The following is an 18026-nucleotide window of genomic DNA, read 5'->3' as shown; positions in this document are numbered from 1 at the left end:
ATATACTATTTTTTAAGTTGTGAAGATGCTGCTATTGAATAAGTGATGTACTAAAATTTAAGATTAAAAACATATCTGATCAGTCATTTAGCAGGATGTGGTAGTTGTAAGAGGTGTAACTAAATGCTACATTGATAATGAAATAATTGCTATATCAATGGATTAAATAAACCTGTGCCAAAATAGATCTTTACAGATTTAAATGTGATTTAAACACCATTAGTTAAGAGCAGACATACTTTTGTAATTTAAAAAAAGTGAGAGAAAAAAAAAAAATGTGAAAAGTGCCAAACAAGCCACAGTTAAGATATAACCAGTGGAGGTAAAGTGACTAGAGAAGCAAAAAAATAGACATTAGCACTATAAGGTTGAGAGTTTTCTGCCCCTTAAACAAACTAGTCCTTGTTAAAAAGAAGGGATGGATTCATCTCGCAGGCCAAACAACAGCAGGGTGCCATGTGGCCATTAACACATCCCCGGGGCTAGAAGACTGCCGAGTTAGCTTAGCATGGTTAAAGTTTTATAAGTTATCAGCATTCTTAAGTCAGCCTTTTATAGTTCTGAAAATGTATTTTGTGAAGATAGATGTTATCTTTTTTGCACGTTGATATTTGCATGATACCAAGTGAGGCGTGGATAAAAAAAAAAAAAAAGTGAAGACAAAAAAATCATTACAAAAAAAAAAACAATTAGGCTATGTGCATTCATTTTGAGGACAAATCTTTGCATGGCAACAACAGTTTGAGCTATTAAATTAGCTTTTTCACATTTTTAACTTATTATATTTTAGTTTTGCTAAGACCAAGCTGGAGTTTTGTTGTCCTGTGAAAACTAGGCCACAGAAACCAAAATCATTCATAGCCATGGTCATATTCAGCGTCATAATAAGAGCACTCATTTTGTACAGACTTATCAATGTTTTGTGATAATTTGTAAGAAAAACAATGGGAAAAGTTGGAAACGGAGGGTTAATTCAGCGACATTAACATTCAAACATGGTCGTGAATGTATTCACCACTACATAAGTTTGCATATCACTCTTTCGATCATGATTTTAGGGCTTGTGTTTGCTGTCAGTTCTAACAACATCATTAGGCTTCTGTTCTTTAGCTTGTTCTGCCATCACTGCACATAAAGCTTGACTCATTATCACGAGAATATGCACTTTATAATTCTCTTGCGCTTCACACACCACCCCAGATAAGAACAGCCCCGTTTCCGAATGAGAACAAATGCAATGACACCGCTAAACTGCTTGAATCCTTTACCTCAGATCACCACGAATAAAGGAAAGGGACGGGACTTTCCGATGACGTCACAATGCAATGATGCGGCACTACTGTTTGCATGAGAAAGGATTGGCCAGATGTTCGAGGCTGACCAAAAACGGCAGAATAGTTGTTATTTTGACAGTGTTTTTTTAATTATTAATATTAATGTTAATAAGTGCCAAAAAGGGCATGTCTGATATAATGAATATTGTTTTTTTTCCCACTCTATCTCTGTTTAAGGCCATCAAAATTGCACTGTGCTTAGTCATGGTTGCTTTTTAAGCTACGTTCCTGTGCGCAGTTGTGTTTTTGTGCATGCGTTTAGCATTTTCGCGCCCACGTTCCTCTCCCAGGTCACTGGGTTTGTCACACGCTGTTAAGTCGAGATGAATGCAAACTTATGGTTTAGATGATGTCGAGGAGGTCATTGCTTTTATGTGGGCGCATGGCTAGAGCTCATCGCTCTTCCCAAACCCCACACGCCCCCCAGTCCAAGCCCCCCCCTCCCCTCGCCCCGCCCCCCACGCCATCAGAAGATGATAACCCGGGTCACTTTTGAGCTCGTACCCATTGAAGCACCAGCAATGTTAGAATACATTTGTCATATCACTGTTCTGTTCTCTTTTTTATTTTCCTGTTTTTATTTGTACGACACTCTCTAACCTAGACCAAGTATAACAAAAATGTCATTCATATGTATCCTGTTTACTCTCCCTTTTTCTCCCTTTTGCACTTTCACTGCTCCCCTTTTTTCCAACCACTCCCCACTCTTCTGCCGACCTCCCCCTCACACCCTCCCAGACTTTCTCCTGAGTGCCAAACAAAAACAGTACCATTCCAAACTTTTTGAGTTCTCTTGTATGTTGGACATCCATTGGACGCACCCATGAAGCCAGCATGTTTCTCCATAACATGATGTCAGTCATGACGCCTCAACATTACCCAAAAACCGAGCAGTAAAAGCAAGACCTGGATTAACACGGTAAAAACACAGCTGGCTACCTCTCATAAACTGCTTTTCCTAATTCTCTGTCATCTCTTCAACCTCCAGGACATCACTGATTGTGTGCCATAATGTTGGGGGGCACTGTCACTCTCCTCACCCCCCGAGTCTCTCCATTTGATTTTCTCGATGGATAACATTAAGCGCAAGCAAAGAAAATAAATCCATTTTAATGGCAGGTTTCTTTTTGTTCCTTTAACATAAAAACATGCTCAAAAAAGCTGAGGAGTGTGTAAACGTCAGCCGTGCAGCCATCTTCTGTCTTCTGAACTTTGAACTTCTCACCCCTCATGAACTTTATTGACCTTCTTCCTCCCCTTCTATGTTCATCAAATGTTTGGACTTAAAATCTCCATTCCATCTCCAAACCTTTTTGAGACTGTGCAATTCTAGTTGAGATGATTGGATTTACTTTTCTTTCTTCTTTTTTTTTTTAAGTCATCATTGGGGACGAAAAAATAATAATAATAAAAAAGACACACACACAAACATCAGTAAGATCCAAACTGTTTCCTCCACGATTTCATTATTTTCTCTCATTGTAAATATATGTCAGATTTGGTTGAACTGTAACCAGAAACATGTTCATCGTAATGGGGCTGGCAGCATAAATTCGCTTTTGTGGAGTGCTCTTATGAGCCGGCGATATGAAGTTGAACTAAACTAAACTAAAGCAGCTCCTTTTTTTAGAATGATTTAGTCTAGAGCCACATACGCAGTACTGAGACTGAAATCCGGATCCGGCCCCTCCAAATAATGCATAATCACCACTAACCGCTAAAGTAGACTAAGATTAGCTTGAACTGATGCTAGTCGCTAATCTCATTGTACATATCAGACGTGTTGAGTGTAAATTGTGGTACGTGTCGATTAGGTGTCTTGACCATTGCAGCATCTGTTCACGAGACGAAAATGTTTCTCTGTGATGCCGAACGATCATTTTCATGCGTCTCAACCATGCTTGAGCTCCACATCTAATGTTTCTATGCTGCCAGCTTTGTTTTCTGATAACCCTTCATGAGCTTATTTATTTTCAAACTACTATACATTATTAATAAATGGCATCAAGAAACTAGACAAAAGGGAATGACTGGAAAGATGAATTACTGTTTTGTTTTTAGTATTTTAGTGTTTTAACATCATCCATTAACTGACTTAAAAAAAAGTATTAAATATTTAATGTAACTGTAGCATTGTGTTTGTACAAGAAATAGTGAGTTGTGTTTCTTGACTTGTGGATTACCAGTGAAGTCAGCAATTTAGTGCTAATATCTATTAGGTCGTTCCTTTTCTTTTTCTCTTTTATTTAAGGGTTATTATTTTCCGACAGCAACAGCAGTCATTATAAATGTTCATTTTACCATCACCTGTCTTCTGTTGTCTTATTCTTCACCTCCCACTACACTCAGTTTCATCAAATAACACATTGCAAGTTCGTGCCTGAAACCATGTGCTCGGTCTTGGGGGAGGGGCCATGCTTCGTGAGTGAGTGAGTGGGCGAGCGAATGAACGAATGCGACTGCTTGCGAGAGGCTTGGCCGGGTGGGTGTTATGTCTTCTGTCCACCTAAAGCTAAAACCTGTTGGGTTTCCATTTACCAATGGAACCTGCTGATGTTATAGCTGAATCCCATCATGTAAGCCTAGTTGATTTTGATCGTCCATAACTCCCCTTCCTCCGTTTGCCAACCACTTTCCACCACTACCTTTTCCCTCCCCCCCTTACGAGCCATTCCCTCGCCACACCACGCCATGTGATGTTCTCCATCGATAACATACTACTCGACCAGACCCACATTAACTCTGTTCTCATGCCTGCAAATGAGGCGGTTGCCAGTCAACTCACCCTCCACTCATGATCCGCCACCATCCCTTACCGGCTGCCGGGGCCAGGCCCAAATTATTAAAATAATAATAATGGTTTTTTTTAATGAGAAAGAAAAAAAAAAATCAAGAAAATACAGACAAGTGACTCTCAGGGTGTTTACGTAGTCTACCTTACTCTGTGATCTCACAGAACCGCAACCCAGCTCTCTCTCTCAAGCTTTTTAAGGAGCCCAAAGACAATTTACCATGTATGATTGCTTATCAAGTCTTCTTCAAGAAAAAAACCCACAACAACAGAATGATATGCACCCAGTTAAAGGAGCAAGCAAAATGCTGTAATGTTTACAACCTTAACGAGACCAACGCTGTTGAAAGAATGTGTAGGAGTTCAAAGACAATTCTTTAATAATTACGTCCTTTTCGAAGTGACTTCATTTTAATTGATCATTTCTATGTGATATGGACTTATGTGTTAACTGAGGCATTTTGGAAACATTGCATGTTCCTCTTTTTTGCAATGACTTACTTTTTTTTTTAAATGTCAGAATGGCTGGTACCGTGTAAAGTTAGAGCTACGTTTAGTTGCTAATAATAAACTACATTGATGTCAGTGTTCATCTCACATATTTTGGAGAAAGGTACCGGACTGTGGTCCGAAAAAAAAAAAAAATTTGCGTAACTGTATAGAATTTGTTCATATTTGTATATGGTGGCAGTGAAATAAAGGATATACTGGAAGTATCAGGGACACGTGGGTAGAGTTTGAAGGGCCACTGACTGTAAAGCTCGCAGTCATGAGGTAAGTTTACATGAGGGGGAAAAGTATCAATTTTGTTTTTTATATTTACAGATATTTATGACATTAAACCTTTATTTAAAACAGTATATGAATATGAAATACATGACATAGATGCTTTAATGGAACTGGCATCTACAATGTTAAATAACGTAAAATCATTCTAATTTTATATTTCAACATTTTAAACAGTGTATCAGTGAAATAAGCCTGAAAAAAAATGATGTTTTTCGTATGGGTGTCTTGAGTGTGACTGATATGCAAATGCAGCATGTGTGATGTAATCCAATGTAATTTGCCATCACATGCTTGGTATAGCAAAGCCACTGGTCTTTTTGCTCATAATGCATGTGGTTTCAGGTTGAAGTCGATTCAAGATGATCTCAAAAACATGATAAAGTCTGTTGATCATTGTCATCCACCCACTTTTTCTGTGCACTAATTCATCCAACCTGCAAAAACCACCTTCACCTTCCCAACATGTCTCCAAAGCCAACACCAGCTAAAAGCACCGCGGAAAATCCCAATATAGTCATCGGTCAGCGGGCTTGACTGGTCTTCATGTTGGCTTCAGCACATTGATCTGTGGGGGAGACCCCAGGGAAATTAACATTCACCGCATGATTAAAACCTGTCTCACCAAACCAACCATAAACTAAAGAAGTATCTCCAGTGTTCAGACAAAAACGGCTCAACTTGATTGTTATTTTTTAGGGATGGTCTTTTAGACAGCGTTCAATTCTAATAGGGTTTTGCAAAAATATGATGCACGTTGAGGGATTTAAAAGTGTTTACAGGCAGCTTCTAGATGTCTCGCTCTGAGAAAATCAAATCAAAATCAAACGTAGGAATGTTTCTGCACCAGTCGTCATGCATAAGTAGTGATTTCATAATCTAGCCATGATCCTATGATATCTATATCTGCATCCATAACTCGGCCCAAAGCTCCGAGCTCCTTTTTAAACATGGAAACTGTCATGATGAATAATTAGGTCTTTCAAGTGGAATCATCACTCCCTCTCTCTGTATCCACTGGGAATGGTGAGCTGGTGTAGCCGAAGCTCCATCATTTCAAATGTATCCAATCTCGCTAATTGTGCACCTTTACCAGCCTTAGGCCATGACTGATTTTCCCCGCTCCAGCTCGGTTCCTTCCCCTCACCTCAAACCCAACAGGCTCGTTGCAGCCCAGCTGTTCCAGAAAGCAAACCTAATTGTTTCTGCTCCCCTGCTTTTCTCAGAGGGGGAGAAAGAGAGAGAGAGCAAGAAGTAGACAAGAATATGCTCTCAGCTCTCATAAATCCCTAGAGTTGGAAAGCAGACCTGTGGAACATGTGCAAAGATCTCCAGTCCTTAGTCCAGCACTTTTCAAGGGAGAACACGTAGTACTCTGTCCTGAGATCATTTCGTCCTCTCTCGGCTATTTTTATTAAGCTGGACTGTCTTTGCATTTACCTGTATGTGTATTTGCTGAATGATATCTGTTGCAGATTTTGAAGTTGGATTATTTCTAGTGACCCTAAAAAGCATTTGGACATTTAAAACACACTTAAAATATATGAATTTCTATACACACATATTAAAAAAACAAAAATGTTTTATGTTAGATGTGATTAATCGTGATTAATCGATTTGAAATCACTAACATATATTTACAGTATATACATACATCATTACTGTAGTCTTCAGTGTCACTTGATCCTTCAGAAATAATTCTAATCATAATATGCTGATTTGATACTCAAGAAACATTTCTGATAAATAGAGTTCAAAAGAACAGCATTTATTTAAAATAGAAAAATGTTGTAACATTATGAATGTATTTACTATCACTTTTGATCAATTTAATGCATTCTTGCTGAAGATTAATGTCTTTCCCCAAAATAAATAAAAATTTGTACTGAGCCCAAACTATTGAATGGTAGTGTATAATGTTACAAGCTTTCTATTTCGGATAAATGCTGTTCTTTTGAACTTGCTATTCATAAAAGAATCCTGAAAAATAATTGTACACAACTTTTTTCAGCATTGATAATAATCAGAAATGTTTCTTGAGCAGCAAATCACCATATTAGAATGATTTCTGAAGGATCACGTGACACCGTGAAGTACGGAAGTAATGATGCTGAAAATTCAGCTTATATATTATATTAATATTATAAATATTGTAGCCTATAATATTTTTTCTTTAATAATTGAAGACTTTTGTGAAATGTATTTTTCATCATTTTAACTGGGCCTAAGTGTCCAAATACTTTGTTGGGCCACTGTACAGTGTTTATAGATTTGTATGACATCTGCAATATTATAAAATGCAATTATGTGCAGGAAAAAAAGTTGAAGACTGAAAAAAATGGTAGAACATCTGTCACTACAAATGTGTAAGAGTAAATCATTTTGATCTGCAATCTGAGCAACAGCTTTCTGGCTGCAAACAGGCCTCAGGAATGCATGAGCCGTAGATCTACACAAACATTTCCTCGACTTCACAACAGGTTTCTGCCTGTGCGGTGGTGCTGAAGTCAACAGCATGAATTCAGCAGGAAATCTGTCCTTTTAATAGGGCTGACTCCTTAAAAACAGCTAGGATACAGAATCAGTCAGTGTGACGCAGTCTAATCAATTTAAAGCTAGTGTGTCTCGGATACATGAAGGGTTGTGCTGATACAGAGAGTAGCTGTCACGTCAAAGCGAGGTCTGGCCCACACGAAGACTATAAAACTAAAGTCAGCAATCTGAGTCACAGTAGAAAAGCACTTTGTCCTCGTTTTCCCCCAGATTACTTTTTGTATGAAAATATATCTACTGAATAGACAATATATATATATTCCTTTTTGTATAATCAGTGACTAATACTAGTCTTCAATGTACAAATCTGACCTTAAATACTGTTTCTAAGACAAAACCAAATCAGATGGTGGTAAACTAACTGTGGTCCATAAGAATATGTCCTTTTATCAGCAATAATGTTCGAAACTTTATAAGCTACCTTTTTATGGCTTTGATATATTTATTTGAATGTTGCAACATGTATTTTGACAAAATAGTACAAAAGTGACAAAAACAATTGATTAATCACTCCAATTAATCTACATTTCTAACACATTTTTTTCATCAGCTTGTTTGTTTTTAAAGAAGTGCAATTTAAAAAGCAAGAAAATGCTTTCTTATCCTACTGTGAAAGAAAACTGCAGGCTTCCTATGAGACATCATCATTGGTATTTAAAAAAAACCCTCTAAATTCTGATTTAATTTTGCTCCCCCTTTTCTTTATTTAAAGAGTAGCTACAACATTTCCTAAAGTGGGAGTTTGTTTTTGACAGACCAAAATATCCATCCAGTTCCATTTCACTCAATTTAAACTGGTTTCACGGAAAACACTGAAAATGATTGTAATAGTTTTGTATGTTTTTTTTGTTTCTTGCTGTTGTAATATTTCTAACAAATGAAGCTGATAAATTATCCTAGAGATCGTTCGTAATATAAGGAATAACTTTTAACATCAGTGTTTTATGAATATATGTACATAAGATAAAGAAATAAATTAAGAAAGTTGCAATGCAAAGCTGTGATTTTAAAGCACTGTAGCCCTGTACAGTGATTTGTTTTTATCAATTTTATGGTACATATGATATGTTCTGCATTTCTGCAGTTGTTGTTTCTTTTCTTTATGTTCATGAGCATATGCTTTAATAAATATGTTTTTTACAGTATATTGCTGAGGCCCAAGCCATTCTTATGACAAATTACAGTAGAGTGAGTGAACTTACAAAGCAACCTGCATATAGGTCATGCTTTCCTTATCTATATCTAGTGTGTATTTTTTCTAATTATCCATGAATTCTTGCTACTATCTGTAATTAGCTTTTGATGCTGTCGTTTCTCTCAAAAGTCTTTCATAGGTGATGTACGTTAGCGCTGATGAACCCTGCTGGGCTAATGAGGGATATAAATGCACAAGTTCAAGTCTTAATTGGGTCACTGCTTGCCACAGATATGAATAGTACAATGAAGACAACAACTTATGCTCCCAAGACGCAAGATAAAATAAGAAACGTCTTAGTTCTTGTATAAATCTCTCCACGCTTTCTGTGTAGGTTAACGGTGAGAGACACCCGGCACGCAACGGTAAACCTACACGCCTGTGGAGGAGGGTCTTTGTGATAAAAGACTTTCTGGAAATAAGATTAAAACTTTAAATTGAAATCAAAGTGCATGCCAAACAAAATAACAAGTAGTGGCCAAAAGTGATGTCTGCGGGGGATTATTTGCACAATATTTGCTTTTCAGGGTCTATTAAACAATCAAAATATGATGAGTATGTTATATTGGGAAACAGAAAGGTATTAAAATGACAAAATTATTTGGCAAAAAAGACAAACACCAACATAATAATTAAAAATGGGTTTTATCGTATTATGCAAAAAAGGCATAGAACAACAAAAAGCTCACATGCAGGAAATAAAGCATACTGTACACTGACAGAATACAATGTAATGAGTTATTCATATTTTGTTGGTTCTCCCATTCTCCTGGGCACTGACTTACAAAACCTTGTGCAAGTGTCGTGCTTAACTTCTTTCCAATCCTGTTCTTCCCAAAGTTGAGCTTTGTTGGAAGACTTGTGACTTATCAAAATTCAGGTTTATAATTTCCCAAAGGTTTTCAATGGTTGTATTGTGGTTGAAAATGAAAAGGCGGATTCTGACGTCAACCCGACTTTCGTTTCCAACCAAAATGCAACCCCTGCAACCAAACAGGGCCTTGACAGAAATTTAGTGGAGTAAAAAGTATGATATTTGGACAACCAACACAGCCATTTCCAGATCTGCAAGCTAAAACATACTGTAGGCTGAAATAAAAGTATAGATTCACAATAAATGAATTTTGCTTAAAGCCATAAATGCAGTAAACAGCATGCATCAGTAACGCAGCAAGCTATTTTTTTAATCACCATAGAAACTGGTTAAGCCTTCTGACTGAGCACAATATGTCCCCTCCGATGATAAACTCTCATTGTGGACACTCAAGTCTCTGGTAAGTGGCCTATACAGTAATTTTAACCAAAACTCACTGATAAAGCTCCAGCACTAAATCTCTTCTAGCATCCGTCTCATTTTCCTAAAAGCTCATTTAAATAAACCGAGCTTTTAAACACCTATTTAAAAGAGTTGCATTAAACAAACATACCGTAACCATATTACTGACACTGAGGTGAAATGCTGCTTTACACTCCGCCTCCCCAACTCCTGCCCTCCAGAAGACACCCACTGAAGACAGGCCGAATGCAGAGGGGAATTAATCTCTTTTACTTGGCCACAAGGGGACAAAATACATGTCTTGTGACCTTTCAAAGCAACTCACCGCAGCACTTTGAGAGACCATAGAAGGAACATTTTATGGTGAGTTGAAAGGAGGAAATCACCCTTGAATCTGTGAATGTATGTGTGTCCCGTAGCCCTTTATGGTGAATTTAAATGCCAGAGTATGGCTGTGGAAATCCAAAGAACAGTAGGCCTATCACAGCTTGCTGATAAAAAAAACACAAGTAGCCTATAAGTGCTTACAATCAGTATTGACTGCATAAGCTTTATGCAAGTAGGCCTATACCATAAAAGCAAACTTCCAGCCTTATAGTCTACTCATTTTTAAAGTCAACATATAATCAAAATTGACCCCGTTTATTTTCTTAACACACTTTCCTGGTCTTAAGGCTGTTAACACCAAGGACGATAACTATAACGATAATGAATGATAAAGATATAGTTCTAAAAATCGTTCTAAACATAAAAGAATAGCAGAGTCCACACCAAAACTATATGGATAACGGCAAAGAGAAACAAAATCGTTGGAATCAATTTTTTTCCAGTTGATAAACAATTAAAACATTAAAGGCCAATCAGAATCCACCTTCCTTTAAAGAGCTCGAGCATTTAAAGCGTCAGCCAACAAACCTGCAGCATGCGCATATAGAACGATATCATGCGTAGGTGTGCGTGCTATGCCTCTGCATTGACTTCTCCTTTCATTCGACATTACGGACATTACCTAGACTGTGTGCAGCCTATTAACTCTTTCACCGCTATTTACGGAATTTTCCGTGTTTTCACTGTTATATGGTAGGGGGCGTTATTATATCTTCTAAAAGAGTACAGAATCTGAGGAGCAAAACAAAACCAAGCGTGCCGCACAAGCCCTGAAAAGTGACTGACGTCTCGATCGCCCCCCCCCCCCCGGTGGCCGGTCCTAGTATAGGTCATAAACCCCGCCTCCCCATGTTATTCAATGGCATGTGAGACCAACTAAACAATTAAATTACACTTCAAATATCGTTTTTCCAAATATGGTTTCCGTCAGTTACTGTAGTTTTTAATCACGCTGATGTAATTTCAAGTGTTTGTTTTTAAAATAAGTTTGTTTTTAGTTAGTTATTTGATACGGTGGTGGTGACGTCATGATTGACAGCTGTGATTGACAGGTTCTCTGAGCGAAGTAGTCACTGAAGCACCAACAGACTTTTTTTCGGGATCTTCGGAGGACTAAGGAGATTGGAGCTTTACATTTTATATATAAATTTCTATAATTAATTTTTTTTAAAGTACAGGAGCGTGTTCTTGCAATTGATTCTGCGAGAGTGAGGGCGGGGCCTTGATTTCACGGCCTTACTTCCTGCTCACTACTGCGCATGTCTGGTCACGAAATCGCTTCTGCGCAGACTCAAGTTCCAAGATGTCAGCGCCATATCGGGATACTGGCGGCTTCACTTCTGACCAATGGAAGAGAGCGAAGGGGCGTCGTCCATCTTTTTTTACATTCTATGAGCAAAACACAGGCAAAAGGGAGCAGAAACAAGCGGTAAAGCATATGCACGTTGTTGTCTTTCTCAGTTTTTTGTTACTTTTTTATGAAAATTGCCCATATTCAAGTGGAGCAAGCAATGCGTCAAGCAAGAATAAAATGTAAAAAAAAAGCAGAGGCTCTGTTCTTTCTTTTGATATATTGCATGTTCAGATATTCATACAACAAAATATTCTGGGGCCATGCAAGTTTTGTGAAAATTATCACACATGCTGGGGGTGGCAGGAAACTTTAAAAAATAAAATAAAACAAAAACCGCTGGCAGGGAAAGAGTTAATGTTCATCAGATGTGAATTTATTTTTATTTAGGCTATACATCGGAGCCTTTCTACAATAGCTCACTGTAACTTTAATGTGATAAATCCATGCATTTTCACAATTCAAAAACTGTTTCTAAATGATGAATTAGAATTCTACTTGAATATCCTGCTTAACTCCGATGGGCCTAAATGTCACATTACGGAAACAAAACTGGTTTGAGAATGCTTTTTCTAGTTTCTAATTTCTTTTGCTTACCAAATTAATGCACATACCTGAAAAGGTGAATAAATACAGGACGTTTAGTAGTTTTATTCTACAATACTTTGTAAAATGTTTTTATTTTGAAATACTGTAACATTCTGTTACGCAAAGCCACTATCCTACAGACACAACTACATGCAGGGCTGCGTTTCCCAAAACAATCATAATCATTAGTGCCAATGGTTTTGGTGCCAGTGCTTTCTACAACTTACTTAGGCTTGTGATGCTTTTGGAAAATACTGTCCAGATATACTGTATATCCCAATTCACACAAATGACAGAAAAAGTAAAAAATAATCACACTCCCTAAGCAATCTAAGCAACATTTATACACAGAGAGGGAAACCCTGTCAATTTCATTTGAATCACAAATTTGACTTCCAATTAGCCTACTTTACTAACATATTCCCCTCGTTTTTTCACAGTTTTAGCTACAACAGCACCTGAAGGTTAAATCTAACAACAATTCCATGAGGTTATAAAAAGCTCTAGTGACCCAGTTTCCATCTGCACTCCCCCCTTTTATCTCGACAAGCCAAAAGAGGCAGAAACAGAGAAGATGTCAGAGCCGCGCAGAGGGAAGCGTGCGTTTGGCACCGATGGGGAGTAAGTGACCCTTGGACAGATGGAAGCACAGCATGTCTAGCAGAGACAGTGCCGGCCTGTCCTAATGGGTCATGCAGTCGCCACCACGAACCCTGGCCCTAGACTAAATAAGGCTAGTTGGGTTTTTGTTTAGGCAGTGAGAGAAAATGGCAACAAATGTAATGGTTTTTATGAAGCTAAATTGAGTGTATTGCCTTGCCACATCACAATATAGCCAAATAAGATGTGTGTCAGATCAGCGTCTATAGTGACAGCAGCCTAATAAACCTGATGCTGTTTGTCATTAAGGATAATCAAAGAACAAAAGAAAAAGATAAAATTACTCACTGCTCTTGACTGAATAAGAATAAGACACTTATAAGGTAGGCTATATGTATATATATATATATATATATATATATATATATATATATTGTATACATACACAGATAATAGATTGGGAAAGTTAGCTTGTTAAATTGGGCACAATAAGCACAGGCATCTGTTGAGTTTGGACGATCTCGACTCCATGGCTTTATCATCACAGCCAAAAGCTGGTTTGAAAGGCTGGTCTTTTATAAAGATAAATAAATAAATAAAAATTCATGCAACACATCTTGGTCAGTGACAGAAAACCAAGTCCTTGAGCACGAACACAGTCATAGAGGTGGGTAAGGAAACAATGATAGAAAAACCCGGCATTGTGGTTGTCATGACAACCAGCTGAAAGACCTGCTGCTTTTATAACACATGTCTGACTTGACTTGGCTGTGCGCATAGCAGCAATAGTATCACACTTAATTTATTAATACTTTTTTTCTTCTATGTAAGGCAAGAGTCAAATCCCATTGCACTCTTGCTGTCATGATAAATCAAACAATAAATAAACAATCCTGTATTTCTGACACCATCTTATACTGAAATGCAAAGGCTTATGAAGTGATGCTGTGTTGAAATCTCCCAGAATTCCTTGCTGCTGCAGAGGAGGCTCAATGACACATTTTGGAATAGATTGCTTTGAATGAGTCACGTCAACGTATTAGTATGCAAACAAGTTCCTGGAGCGGTAATTCACCCCCAAACAAACACTTCAATAGGAATTATCAAGAAGAAATATTTTGACTTCCGCCTCTTGACAAGAATAAAATGATTTATGTCTTGGTGGATACTAGATAAAATCGTCTAATTGGGGGAAGGAAGGTCCCTATCGATGTGAGCCGAACCCCATTTCGACCTCCGCTCGGCTCCGTAGTCCTTGGCAAGTGCGCGTTGCTATGGTAACTCCCCCAACCCCCCTCCCCAAAAGCTGCAGGCCGCATGGAGCACGCTGAAAGAGAGAGAGAGAGAGAGAGAGAGAGAGAGAGAGAGAGAGAGAGAGAGAGAGAGAGAGAGAGAGAGAGAGAGAGAGAGAGAGAGAGAGAGACAAGAATTGCTGCAGTAAAGAGGGGGAGGGTGTGCACAAACGAGATTGGCTCAAAAATAAAAAGAAAAAACATTACTCCCCCACCCGAACCTTATCGTTTGCATCAGTTTAGGGCGCACAGGGGCCCCGCGCTGTGCTTTACAGTCTGGGCACGTTGCTTCCAAACTTCAGACTGCATTCAATTATTTATCTGCCTCACCAGACACCCAGCAATGTTCAAGCATCTCATAACGCCTATGGCATACCGCGGGAATTTTTTTTTACTGATGGGTGTAAAAAAACAAAACAAAAACAACAAGGCAAACAAGTTGCAGGCGCGTGCACGAGACGTCTCCGCCTCTGTGATAAAATAACAGGTGATGACAAACCACTTGTCTTTCTGTGATTCAAACTCAGAAAATAAATGCTAAACGATGCGAGTGCTGTAAACAGGTGTACATTTGAATATGACCCACTAAGTCTTGGAGTTCTTTATGTGCATCATGTACATGCATATAGGCCTATACCTTATCGCTATTCTATTCAATAAGGTATATATAGCCTATATATATACATATATATATAGGTGCTGTCAAATTGATTAATCACATCTAACATAGGTTTTGTTTATAGAAAGTTTGTGTAGGCTATATATATTATATTTATATGATGTGCATGCATGGATGTGTATAAATACACGCACACATACATATAATATACACACACATATTTGTGGCGAGCAGGACGAGGCCGAGGGCCGTGAGAGAACGGTGCGAGGTCGATTTAATCACGCCATCGGCCTCGTCCTCTGCTCGCCACAATATTATATTCAAAAACTTTTATGTTAGATGCGATTCGTCGATTTGACAGCACTAACATATCTATAGAGGGAGTTTGTGATAATGTTTAGTTCACAAAAACGTCTCCATTAGAGAATCATCAGGTGCAACATTCTTTAGGCCTAAATACCTGATCAACGAAGCAGCGAGTACCGCCTATGGAATTCTCCTCGTGATCCCACTGGACTCTGGGATGTTGAGCTGTACCTGCATGTGCGCAGTGGGAGGGGCAGAGAAACCCATTTTGGAGGCGGCAAACGTGCCTGTGCTCATTAGAAATCATGGCCATACCTCAGTGCAGAACAAGCGGAGGACATCCAGCGCTTCCACCAGCAGAGGGAGATTTCCCGCCACCTACCGGGGAACTGCAAGTACTGCAGGAACGCAGTATTTAATGGGATTGTTCACCCCAAAACACACATTCTGCTATTCTTTTTGTGGAGCATGAAAGAAAGTATTTTTTAAAAACACTTAGTGCAGACCACTTTGGATAGATAATTACATTTTCTGTCATTCTTTCAAAACACTTTGTATCTGCCCATACAATGAAATTGAAAGGGCTTGACTTTCGTACAAACACTTGAAACAATCTTAAATATTCTCTTTTATGTTCCACAGTAGAAAGCCATTGTTTAGAAAGACAATGTTGGATATGACAGGATTTGAATTTTCCCTTTCATGTCTGTATCACATAGCACTCTCTGCAATGTGCAGTTGCTTGTATGGCGGTTAGGTTACAACAAAACAAAAGAGACCAAAATAATGATTTTAAGCAGAAGAAACGATGCTTTTGAGGTAATATTATTGAGTGTTGTACAGAAACGTTGAATTCTTTTATGAGAAACACAGTAAGAGATACTGATTTCTTAGTTGTATTTTGACAGTTAAATATCACAGTAAGCATGTGTGAAGAATTGATAGAGCATTTCAAGTTCTTTTGACAGTCTACTCATCTCGACTAGTCTTCTTTTTCTTCTTCTTAGTTTTCCCTGGGGTGTCATTATAATCATAAGGATCCAGTGGCTCTGTTTTGGATATTAAACTTTCATCAACCATGTCTTCACTCTGTCTTTCCTTCTCTTTCTTAATCTTTTTCTTCTTCCGCCTCCTCTCCTCCATTGACTCTTCCTCCATAAATTCAGATGACTCTAACTGATCACAGTCCATTTGTGTTTGTTCTTGCTTGATAAAAAGAGTTTCACTATCATCTTGCCTCTTGTCTTTCTTTTTCTTTTTCTTCTTTTTTCGCTCCTCGCCCTCATTCAAATCCTGTCTGGTTCTCTTGGGTGTAGTTGGAGAAACTACAGTGACTTCATCTTTCATGTGAGCTGCAATGGAACTACCAAAAGGCTGGAAACGTTGCTTGAGACCAGCTGGGATGCACGGAGCTGGAGCGGCCGGGATGGGAATGGGGTCTTGGTTCTCACTGCAGTTTCCGTAGCTCTCAGAGATCTTGAGGACACCACTGAAGCCGGAGGAACAGAGAGAAGTCTTCTGTTTTTTCCCCTTGGTAACGAGCAGATGGAGGTCTGATGGTGCCGTCCTGCCACTGAGGACGCTGTAGATCTGAGGTGCCGTGCCACAAGACTGGACCCTTTTCAGCCCTGATATGGGAAGTTTGAGGTCTTTAAAGCTGCAGAGGACACAAAACAACAATTATTGAATTGATCAACCCCATATCACAGCTATTTTTAAATTATTCAAAGCTTAATACAGAAGTTTTGTTTTGGAATATGCATTTTACAAATAAGAAATTGTAGAGATATCATGAAGTTAATACATTTAAACCATTTAGCCAGTAACTTCTAAATCCCACAGGCAGTTACCCTCAATGGACAGATTGAAATTATGTTGCATTGTTTTTTTTTTTTTACTCAACAGTAGAATTTACAAAGATATATTGTCAATATTTATTATTATTTATTTCATAAATACCCATGTCTAAAGTCTGAAAGAATATACTATTATTATATACTAAAATAATTAAAATTTAATATCAATTCTAACTTAATATCCATAATTGTTCTATATGTTTTACTCGTTATTAATATCATATTGTTAGGCAATATTATCATCATCAGGATTGCTTCCAAATTATGACAGAATTCCTATTAGCAAACCTGTGCGTTAATTCCAAAGTTATTTTGTACCTTTTAGGATCAAAACGAGCTGGAGCTTTGATGAGCCATAATTCCTTCTGTTCATCTCCGTCCCATGAGTCATTTACAGAGGCATCATATGAAACTGCCACAAAATCATCCGGACACTGGTACTTTGAAACTGTGAAAATAATAATAATTAGAAAATAAAGTTAGATACATTCTATTTGACATGTTCGAATTTACTACTGTATGTAACAGACTGAATGTGTTAGCTAGTTAGCATTACCTTTCTTCTGTGCTACTGAAGTCTGTTCAAAACCTTCGTCTTCATTCTGCGACATATCTGCACTCTACTTTTACTATAACAGTATGAAATAAATGTATTCCTATGCTAGTGTCACCAATACTTTGCTACAAATACAAGTGTCCATGTAAACATGTGCATCTCATGTGTGGATGGAACGGAATCAACCTTGACCCGGAAGGACTTCTACGTCGCAGTTTGTTGGAGAACTCGAGTCTGTAATACATGTTTGAGACAGCAGAGGGTGCACTTATACAGCTTTTCTTTGGGACTCTGTGATAATTTGACAGGAACAGGCTAGAGAGGTATTTTTCATGAATGTCAATCGGGGCAAGATGCCACGTTTAATATGCTGCAATTTGGGGTATATATTAGTAATTAGTTAGTAATATATAACTAAATTACAGTTCATAATTTATCAATGAGAAATATGAACTTTATATGTTTTTATAGCCTATTTTAAAATCACAATTTAGCGATTTTTTTTTTACATTTTACATTTTACCGAAAGACCTGCT

The 18026-nt window shown here is 38.0% G+C and overlaps 1 protein-coding gene across 1 annotated transcript; it reads right to left on the bottom strand.

Moving 5' to 3' along the window:
- Window positions 1-15868: 15868 nt before the first annotated feature.
- polr1g (RNA polymerase I subunit G) lies at window positions 15869-17677 on the bottom strand. The gene is made up of 3 exons (XM_056271150.1): window positions 17491-17677; window positions 17253-17382; window positions 15869-16735 (listed from the first exon to the last, which is right to left on the bottom strand). The coding sequence occupies exons 1-3, from the start codon at window positions 17543-17545 to the stop codon at window positions 16048-16050; spliced, it is 873 nt and encodes a 290-aa protein (XP_056127125.1). The 5' UTR covers window positions 17546-17677; the 3' UTR covers window positions 15869-16047.
- Between the last annotated feature and the right edge of the window lie 349 nt (window positions 17678-18026).

The sequence above is a fragment of the Rhinichthys klamathensis genome, unplaced genomic scaffold, assembly GCF_029890125.1.
Source record: "Rhinichthys klamathensis goyatoka isolate OS25496 unplaced genomic scaffold, OSU_Roscu_1.1 h1tg000311l_1, whole genome shotgun sequence".
NCBI lineage: Eukaryota > Metazoa > Chordata > Actinopteri > Cypriniformes > Leuciscidae > Rhinichthys > Rhinichthys klamathensis.
This window is presented reverse-complemented; position numbering and strand designations above follow the sequence as displayed.